We start from the raw sequence: 10696 nt of genomic DNA on the forward strand, positions 1-10696 counted from the left end.
GGGTTGTGATCACAATAATCTAATGAATAAACCAAAATCATTTCAGTACTGATAAACCAAACCAACCGTCGAGTCAATTCCGAACTCATAGTCACCCTGTAGGACAGAGGAGAACTGCCCCACAGAGTTTCCAAGGCTGTGATCTTTATGGAAGCAGACTGCCACATCTTCCTTCTGTGGAGAGGCTGGTGGCTGGTGGGTTTGAACCATCGACTTTTTGGTTAGCAGCCGAATGATTAACCACTGTGCCTTAGGTGGTGTGAATGAAATATGAGGATATAGGGTTTGTGGTGGAAAATCTACATGAGGTAGGATGGTCAGGGCAGATCTTTCTACACAGTTGGCATTTGAGTTGAGATGTGAATGAGAAAGAGCCAGCCAGATTTTTGCAAAGCAGAAGAAAGACCTTCCAGGCACAGAAAGGCTCTTACAATTCAAAGGTACCAAGAACAGAAAGAAGGCAGTGTGGCTGGACACAGAGTAATGGTATGTAATGAGGTCAGAAAGGTGGGTAGGTCAATGTTAGGCAGAGTCTCCTACTAGCTGAAAGAGTCCAATAATCGAAGCATAATGGAAATACGTTAACAGGTTCTAAGTAGAGGGGTAGCATGATTTGATTTAGCTTTAATGCATCAATCTGGACACTTGGCTGAGATTTACTTATAAAGAGACAAGCAGGCATAAGGATTTGTTAGGGTGAGGTTGGAGCAGTTGAGGTGCAAGAAGGCTCTAAAGACTCGTAACAAATCTCCTTAATGGTAAGGAGACTTCATTAGTAAAAGGAAGCTGAACTTATTTTAATAATGCTTCCATTTATATGCAACATATCTGCTATAAAATAAATACTTTTATTATTATTTTGTCAGCAGTATAGAAGGTGTGACTGTGGATTAGCAATTACACACAACTCCATCATATATTAAAAGGAACCACTATGCAGGGCTTTTGGTCCTCCCTGAAGGAGTGGAACAATATCTAGGAAATTAATTCTTCCCTTCGGCCTAAATGCAAAATTGCAGAAACCATTTACTGAATGTGGCCAGCCATTCCTAAGAGGGCAGATAGTCTTTCCTCAGGCATTCTTTATCAGAAGTCATTTATCAATTTCTACCTATTATTATGTGTAGTTAAAGAGAAATCTGCGCCTCTGGTAATTTACTGACATTTTCCTTGGGCTGAGAGACAAGCTAGTTTTGAAAGTGGTATCAGTAGTTGCCCTGTTTGCAAACTTCCTTGTTTAAGGGCTGTGATGGAGCTCTGGGAGGTGGTCGGCCTCAGCCCGCCAGTCTTTCTGCCCATAAATCTGCATCGTGAAAACATCCAACAAGTGCTGTGATGGGGCTGAATGCATAAAAAGGGTCTGCAAGCCGAATCTATTGTCGTCATTCCTGGCGGCAGAGGGAAGTGACAAGACGCTAATACGTCGCTGAGCAGTAGCGCGGCATAATAAAGCGTGGTTTGCACCACGTGTGTCACAGATTTCTCGGGTTTCTTCAAGGTTTCCCAAGTTCCACCTTCCCCTCTCGGCAGTCATCCTGGCCCCAGCTGTGCGTAGGCCTTTGACTCCATCTGTCCTTCCGCTGGGGACGAGCTTCTAGCCAAATGGAGAACACAAGTTTGGCTCCCCAAAGTGATTACAACCCCCACCCTCTCCACTCAGCCAGAGCCAAGTATCAGGTCTGCTGGAGGAACCGTCTAGGGGGCAGACAGAGGAGGGAGGGTGAGGAGAGTCTGCTTTCCTCCCCTGTCCCCACCCATCGCCACTTTGCAAGCAAAGCCTGAGCAGAGGCCAGGGCTGCGCGTCCCCCGGTCCAAACCTCAGGGCCCTTTCTCTCTCGTCTTCTGGCTTCTCCGTCCCCCGCCTGACCGCGAACGCGCCTTGTTGCAGAGCCGCGACTCACAGGTTGGAGTTTGCCCTTGTGTGCGCCGCGTCACAAGGCGCGGAAGGGAGGTGGTAGGAGTGGGTGGGAAGCGAAGCCGCGCTGTGCTGGCGCCCGAGACGCCGCGGGGAGCTGCCGCCCCGGGAGCAGCCTATGCGGCCGCAGCCCGAGCCCTCCCTCCCTCTCTCCTCCCCTCGGGCCCTGCGCCCTCACACGCGGCCTCCCGGCCCTAACTCCACCTCCTTCTTCGGCCTGACCCCCCTCCTCGCCCTGGGTGTACGCGCTTTAAATAATTTCCGCCTTTTCGGCAAAAAAAAAAAAAAAGCACCTGACTTAACCAGGGGGAAACAACTAGCTGAGCAGAACAAAGAACAAATGTAAAAGGAATAAAAGGAGAGAGAAAAAGAGATGAGATTCGTTAAAAGATTTCCAGGGGCTGAAAAGGTGGCTGCAGCGGCACAGGCGGCTCCAGCTTCCCTACCTGCGTGAGCTGCAGGCGGAGGACGTTTTCAACAGTCGCAGATATAACCTCAGGAACTCCTGGGTCTGTCGGTTTCTTTGCCAAAGTCTTTTCTTCTTTGGCTCAGACACTTGAAGAGGCTTCTGGATTTTCCTGCCACCCCCGACACAAGCTGGCAGTTATCCGGTAGCTGGCGGAGAAGTGAGCCGGTCAGAGGATGAACGAAGGGCGTCAGCAGCGGGGGGGCTGCCTCCCGGAAGCGCCTCCTGCTCCTTGGGAGGAGAGGGTCACTCCGCAGGCTGCCGGGCGGCGGCGGCACCCGGGTGCCGCGCACCCGGCTCGGGTTCTTCTTGCACGCGTGGCTGTGGGCGGCCTCGGGCTCATCTGCCCAGGTGTTCAACCTCAGCCTTTCCATGGACGAGGGGCTTCCCCCAGACACGCTGGTTGGAGACATCCACGCCGGGCTGCCCATAGCGCAGCAGCAGGAGGCGGGTGGCTTTTTTCCGCCCGAGGACTCGGACGACTCCCCGCTGCTGGACGACTTCCACGTGCACCTGGACAGCGGCATCATCCGCACCGCGCGGTGCCTGGACCGTGAGCGGCTGGACCGCTACGGCTTCGTGGCCGCTACGCTGCTGGGCGCCGTGGTGCAGGTGGAGATCAGAGTCAACGACGTGAAAGATCACTCGCCGGTTTTTCCCCGTGACTCCCTGCAGCTCCACGTCTCCGAACTCAGCCCGCCAGGTACCGCCTTCCGCCTGCCAGGTGCCCACGACCCCGACGCCGGGCTGTTCAGCACCCAGGGCTACACCCTGGTGCAACTGTCCGACCTTACCGGGGACCCCGAAGGACCATTCTTCCAGTTGCGCTACGGAACCCTGGGGCCACCGTCGCCTCCCCTGCTGGCCTCCTCGTCGCCCCTGGGGCCCCTGGACCTGGTGCTGCTGCGGCGCTTGGACCGAGAGGCGGCTGCGGCGCACGAGCTGCAGATCGAGGCGTGGGACGGCGGCCACCCGCGGCGCACCGGTCGTCTGCGAGTTGAGCTCCGCGTGCTGGATGAGAACGACAACCCGCCAGTCTTTGAGCAAGCAGAGTACCGCGCGGCTCTGCGTGAGGACACCCCCCGGGCGCCGAGGTCTGTCACGTGCGCGCCACCGACTGCGATCTGGGGCCCAACGGTCACGTGCGCTACCGCCTCCTCGCCCGCCAAGCGCCCGGGGCGGGCGGCGAGCCTCTGGGCGACGCGGCCTACTTCGTGGAGGAACTGAGCGGCGTGGTGCGAGTGCAGAGACCGCGAGACCGCGAGGCGCAGGCCTGGCACCAGCTGCTGGTCGAGGCCTGGGACCGAGGCGCCGAGCCCGAGGTCGCCACCGTGAGCGTGTCCATCGCAGTACTGGAGGTGAATGACAACCAACCTGCCATTCACTTGCTCTTCCTCACCGAGGGCGGCGCCGCCCGCGTCTCTGAAGGCGCCCAGCCCGGCGACTATGTGGCTCTCATCTCGGCGTCCGACGCAGACGGCGACCTGGAGAAGGAAGAGGAGGCCGCTGGGGAGCTTAGTGTGGGCCTCGGAGGCGGAGGCATCTCACTGTCCTTGGAGGGTGGGGAGGGAGCCTTGGCGCTGAGACCCGGCGGCTCCTCCGGAGTATTTTTTCTTTGCGTCCAGGGGCCCCTGGACCGGGAGAACCGCGACGGGTAGCGAACGACGCAGGGATCCCGCCGCTGAGCCCCGAGGAGATGCTGCTGCTCCGTGTCGCTGACCTCAACGGCCAGCCGCCGCTGTTCAGCCAGGAGCACCACCGGGCCTCAGTTTCTGAGGCCTCAGCCCCAGGCACTGCAGTCGTGTTGATCAGCGCCTCGGATGCCAACGAACCTGGCACAGACCGCGCCCGGCTGCGTTACGCGTTGATCCAACCTCTGCCTCACTGCATTCCGGAGACTCTGTCGTCCACGGTGAGGTGCGGGCCATACTTCACCACTGATCCCGAAAGTGGTGTGATCAGCACCATGCGGACTTTAGACCCAGAGGTCCATGAGACGGTGGAGCTGAAAGTTGTGGCTCAGGACCTCGGAGAGCCGCTGCTTTCTGCCACCTGCCGGGTGAGCATCACCGTGGATGATGTGAATGACAACGAGCCCATCTTCCGGAGGCAGGTGTACAATGCTACCGTTGCGGAGCATAGCCCAGTCGGACACTGCTTTCTGCAGGTAAGCGCGTCAAGCTTGTGGATCAACTGAAACGCCGCGGGAAGGGTTGGAGAAGTTGTATGTCCGAGGAACGAGAACTGTGATGTCTCTGGTTTCTCCTCTAGAGTGAAATGAATATGTGCCCTTGATCATCTAATAGTTCTGTCAGGTGGTTGGACTGCAAGATCCTAATGTCATTTCTACTTTATATAAAGTAGAATTTGGATATTGCTCTTGCTTTTATGGAAACCTGGTTTCTGTTATGCTGCATCTGTGCGCCCAAATCAATTTGAGAAGAACTACCCATTCATGGCAATGTCATATTCTTAAGCATCGTTATGTGGCATCCTAGGGAAATAAGGTGGCCTTCATAAATGAGTTTTTCAAATGACCAAGTATATGCCTTTAAACACTGAAACTGTTTTGGGTAACCGTTAACAGAGACTCCTTAAGCCTTTTGGTGTCTTTTTTAGAAGCTTACAAAGTTTAGTTGAGGACATCAATTTATCATTATTAGCGCCAACTGTGGGCTGAGGTCCTGGCAGTGTGATGCCTTCAGGACTCTGAGGAACAGGGAGGCTGAATCGTTCCTTAAAAAATGGGGCACTCTGCTCTGCTTTCTTTGTGGGTATGTTGCCTTTTAGAGTTCTTCTGATATCTCCACTATCAGAATGTCATGTTTTGCTCTTCTCATGTGCTTCCTTCTAGCACCACTCCTTACTACTTCCAGTTTCCTCTTATCTGATGTGAGATAACAAACCAGATTTCCAAGTCTGTTAGGACTGGAGTAAATAGGTAAATAGAACCTGAGGGGTAACTGGTGAGTGAAGCTCAAGAGCATTTACTAAGCTGCAGACTGGGTTGTTTTAAAACTTCTATTGGTTACTTCCTGGTTCTCAGTTAGGGGGTTGAGGCTTTAGCCTTATTATAAGTTACATCTAAAAAAAAAATTAGATAAGGATTTATTTAGATAAGAAGTTCCATTGTGCTGTAAAAATGGGTTTCATGACTGCTGCTTTTCTTTTTTTTTAAACCTTTGGGTCTGTGGGTAATAATAATAATCTCCATGCCTTTCTCTAGTGTGATGGCAACTCTTTGATTTGCTAGGTTACTAAAAAGGAGGCTTGAAGATTAATTAATGCTAGCTGCTACAACAGACAAATCTGCAAATACCGGTGATTAACACAAGTGTGTTTATCTCTCCAGCAAAGTTCAGTGTGATGCAGAGGGGCTGGTCCTCGTACATGCAAGGTAGAGCCAGGCCTGGGAGTGACTTAAATCACTTCCACCAGCATCCCACTGGCCAAAGCTCAGCCATATGTTCTCAGATGTACTGCAAAGGAGGCTGGGAAATTCAGAGGAGCACATGGATGACCAGTGTACCTCAGTAGTTTCTGTTACGGATTTCTAAAAATGAAACTATTATAGATGAGAGGTTGGACTAGATGTTTTCCAAAATTTCTTCCATCTGGAAGACCCCAAGGATCTTGGTATGAAATAATGCAGCTTGGCTCTCTTCAAGGAAAATATGCAAAGTGGATTAATTCTGATATTTTTGATTAGAACCTGTCTTTAAAGCTATTTCTAAAATTGTGAGGTGATTCTTCCAGAAAGTGTGAATTTATCCCATTATTATGACTGAGTATGTGGTGGATACACTACAGTGAACTGAACTTGGCTCAAGTGTATGACTCAACCTCTGACAACCACAAAAAATCTTTCCAGGTTGGCAAAGTATTACTGCAGACAGTATTAAATCATGCTGATTAGAATTTCTGGAAATTCCTGTGATCTAGCCCCTCAAGATTGCAGGAACCCTCTTACTCCCTGAGCTTCTGGTGGCCTCTCTACAGCACCATGTGTTCTGTAAGCCCACTAGCTGATGCTCGTCCCCTAATTTCCAGGCAAGCTTCACAGGAGCATCTTTTGTCTCCTTCTTTCTATCCCTGTACTCCCAATCTTTCTTTATACCACTTTGCAAAAACTAACCCTTCCATCTAGACTTTGAATCTCATGGCCTCGCCATTCTTCTAGGGTTTGTGTAATTACATTTCATCAGTTCTTTATAATTTATACCTTCTTACCTTCTTTCTTTTGCTCTATACCAATTTTTCCTTTCTAGACTTCCTGTCTATGCAAATCTCCTTTGTGGAAAAAAAAAAAAAAGAGAAACAATAGGAAAAAATAAGTTTTTTCATATTCTCTGTAATGGAATACCATATCTAATAAAAACAAAACCTTGAACCTTCAAGGTGTCTTGGTGGAAGGAGACGGTAAGTTACTCCACATCACTAAACATCACTAGTCCTTGGAGCTGTTCTGTTATTGCTGCTCCTGCTGCCACCACACTACTGGCCACCCATTACTGCCATCCCCCCAGTGCTGGCTGACCCTTTATACTCCCCTGCCTAGACTGGAACTTTCCAAAGAGTTTAAGTGTGGCGCAGAACAAAGATATTTAGCATAGAGTGCAAGAACCATTAGCAGCCATTAAATGAATGAATCAATCAATGAATACACTACTGGTATTTGGGGGAATATTTGGGTATGAAGGCTGGAGTTATTTTAAGATCCGGTTATATGATAAAGTCTGCAAGTGATCACTCCTCATCCCCCCTGTAATTTAACTTCCTTCCACCGCTGTACTAGCAGCTGCAATTTTGTAGGCACTTGTCTGGATTTCTTAATTCCTTGCTCCTGCCTGCCCCATGTGGAGAGTGCCATCTTAACAACCCATCCCTCAGGAGCTCCTTTATCTCTGGACAATTTCATGCACAAGACAAAGATTTCCACTCTGCAGACACTCAAGGTTTCTTTCCCCAGGTCGTATCTGGGCTAAATGATTACCTTTACCCTCAGATCACTGTCAAAAATATTCACTTCAACATCTAGGCAAGACCTCCACCCTCCATCCCACACTATGTACGATAGTGTGAGCTGAACCTGCAGGCATTATCATATAACCAGATCTTAAAATAACTCCAACCTTCATACCCAAATATTTCCCCAAATACTATTAGTGTATTAATTGATCAATTTATTCATTTAATCAACAACATTTATTGAATAAAGAACATTCAGTGAACAAATACTTTTTGAGTGCCTATTACATGCCAAGGAGCCCTGGTAGCACAGTGGTTAAGAGCTTCACTGCTAACCAAAAGGTTGGCAGTTCAAATCCACTGGCTGCTCCTTGGAAACCCTATGGAGCAGTTCTACTTTGTCCTATAGGATTGCTGTGAGTTGGAATCGACTCAGTAGCAAAGGGTTTTTTTTTTTTTTTTTAAATTGCATGCCAGGAGCCGTTCAGCAGTGAGGAGACAGGCAAGGTCTCCATGCTAACAGCTTAGTCTGGTGTTTACTGTCTCTTTCCCTTACATTTCATAGTTCTTTATAGTTGTACCTTCTTTCTTTCTTTTGCTCTATACCAGTTTTGGTTAAACCTGTCTTTAGAGCTGTTTCTGAAATTGTGAGGTGATTCTGCCGTGTACAGTCAGCCCTTGTGAATGTCGTGCCCCTGCTTCTAATGATGACCACTCGTCATCCCCCCCGTAATTTGACTTCCTCCCACCACTGTGCTTAATTCTGTCTCTCAGAAGGTATCAGTGTCAAACCAAATTTATTGTCAAACCAAATGGGCTTTTCTTAGTCTTAACCTCCCTCATCTTCTCTGTAGCTTTTGTCCCTTGCCCACTTCCTCTCTCTTCAGCTTAGCGTCTTCATTGTCTTTTGGGTTACTTTATTCTTTTCCTGCTTCTCTGTTACTAATTCCTCCTTGCCTCTTGGGCCACCCCACTCAGTGTGGTAGAGGCATTTTCAAAGTATATATCTTCCTCTCACTTCTCTCCTTTCTGTACTTCTTACAGCTTAAGTTTTATTTTTTCACATCTTCAGGGTCAACCTCCCTTATAAGCTGCAGATTAACATTTTTTTCTACCTGATGTGTATTTCTACCTGGATGTATTTTTGGCACCTCAAGTCTGACATTTCCCAAACTGAACTCATTTCCCTTCTACTATTTTTTCTTTTTGCACCTTCATTAATCAGCTCCTTTTCATAACTTTCCTATTTTTGTTAATGTCTCCTTTCTATAAACGTGCTTGTGCATTTGGTGTATGTCTCTGTGTGGATGCAGGTTGAGAATTACTTGGGTAACAGGCAAGGTCATGTCCCATATCAATCAGCTGGATAAAAAGCAGGTCTTCAGATTCCAAATGGAGACTGTGTTGGAGAGCATTTGATTGTTTGTTTGTTTGCTCTCTTCATCTGAGCTCTGAGAAACTGTGTGACCTTGAGCACTGTGCCTCAGTTTCCACATCTGTGAAATATGGACACCATAGGGTCAACTCAATAGGGTTGCTGTGTGAATAATGAATTAATACATGTATACTTAGAACAATGCTTGATTCATAGTCAGTGCTTAATACATGTCACATATATCATTAAATGTTAATAAATAAGACTTCTGGAAATGATGAAGAAACTATTTAGTCTGATACAGAGAAGCTGAGGACTAATTAAAAATTACATTTCAAATAAAGAATTCTCCTGCATGGAAAGATGTTTAAACTGTGTGTGGGGTTTTAGTTAGATGCATATGTTTTTGACAATGAAATTGAAATGTGTTTTACATACTTTGGAAGCTTGCGACATCTTCTTTTATGAGTTTATAGAATCCCACCTGTCTTAAGGAAAGTTCAGACGACCTCCCAAAGTGATTCCTTGGGGAACAAATACTAGCATTGTGAAAGCCCTTAGAGGGACTGGGCAATGCGACATAAGTTGGGATGGAAGGCCTCAGCATGGCAGGTCCATGTGTCCTCAGGGGTCCACCTCGAGGACACTCACACCAGGCTTAAGATTCAGTGCCTGCCTCTGACCCCCTGTCAGTTATGCAGGGCATGATTCTCTTCTATAGTGTCTTTTTTTCTGTTTAGCAGTTGTTGCTGTTTGGAATCTTTTATTAAGGCAGTGTGGAATAAGGGAGCACTGTACTTAGAAAACATTGGTTCCAATTCTGACTCCACCGTTTACTATCTATGCTAACTTTTCTAGGCCACAGTTCCTTATCCATAGAATGAAATAATTTAGTTTAACACAATATTGTTGCAAGGATTGGAGATAACATATACTATGTAGCAGAAAGTGGTAAGTGTGTAAGAGTTAGGATTCTTGTTGGTGGAAAAGGTTTCTTTGTGCCGTTACCCAAGTTTCACTAGATGTGGATCTTCCAGGATGGTGTTTTGTTGTGATGTACATATTTTGATTTACAGCTTGTCGTGATGCATTCCAGTGTAGCTTCACATATATTTTTTTTTTTGTATAAAAATGTATAATGCATTTCTAGGCATGATCAGGTCTAAAAGAGAATCACTTAGGAAGAATTTATGAAAGTTATGATCAGTAAGTTTCCTTTCTCTGAGGAATGAACTCTGACAATAAATTAATTTTATTAATGACTAAAACCCAGACTCTGCTAATGACTCCTCACCTTCTAAATTATGAATAAAAAGTGAATAACTGTTGAAATAATTTATACTTTCATAGCCCATTAGGGAAGTTATGCTAGATCATTCTTACAAATGCCAGCTTATTTCTTAAAATTTTCCTGAAATAAAATCTTCATTTAAAGGGAGAATGTGCTTTGTAGTGCAGATGGATCAAGTGAATATGATAACAAATACAAATTAATTCAAAATCTATTTAGTATTACATAGTAATCTATGTAGGGTATGAATTGGAATAATTACGACATGTCTGGTTCCTGTGGTGAAGTATTGGAAGACAGTTTTGAAGACATAGTTAAGAGATAGCCTGTAAAGAGCTTGCAGTCTTAAGAGTCTGGCATTTATTTTAGAAGCAGGTGGGAACTATGGGAGGCTTTTGAGTAGGTACTGACATGTGTAAAGTAAGGTTTTAGGAATATTTGTCTGGAATTAATAAAAAGAGTAAAAAAAGGAAAGCAGGGAAGCCCAGTAGGAGAGTGCTAAGACCCTTTGTTTAAAAAAATTTTTTCCCATACGAAAATTTATACATACATTGTGATGTGACTCTAATTGCTTTCCCCATACTGTGACAGCACACTCCTCCTTTACACCCCTGATTCCTCACGTCCATTCAGCCAGCTCCTAATCCTCTCTGGCTTCCCATCTCACCTCCGGACAGAAGC

The 10696-nt window shown here is 47.0% G+C and overlaps 1 protein-coding gene across 1 annotated transcript in view; it reads left to right on the top strand.

Annotated features, from left to right (window-relative positions):
* Nucleotides 1–2143: 2143 nt before the first annotated feature.
* DCHS2 (dachsous cadherin-related 2) overlaps nucleotides 2144–10696 on the top strand; it is a 384708-nt gene continuing 376155 nt past the window's right edge. The window contains 4 exon segments of the mRNA XM_023733482.1: nucleotides 2144–2581; nucleotides 2583–3459; nucleotides 3462–4031; nucleotides 4034–4548. Of these exon segments, the coding sequence (XP_023589250.1) occupies nucleotides 2558–2581; nucleotides 2583–3459; nucleotides 3462–4031; nucleotides 4034–4548 (1986 nt within the window). The 5' untranslated portion in view covers nucleotides 2144–2557.

The sequence above is a fragment of the Trichechus manatus genome, unplaced genomic scaffold, assembly GCF_000243295.1.
Source record: "Trichechus manatus latirostris isolate Lorelei unplaced genomic scaffold, TriManLat1.0 scaffold00059, whole genome shotgun sequence".
In the NCBI taxonomy this organism is placed as follows: domain Eukaryota; kingdom Metazoa; phylum Chordata; class Mammalia; order Sirenia; family Trichechidae; genus Trichechus; species Trichechus manatus.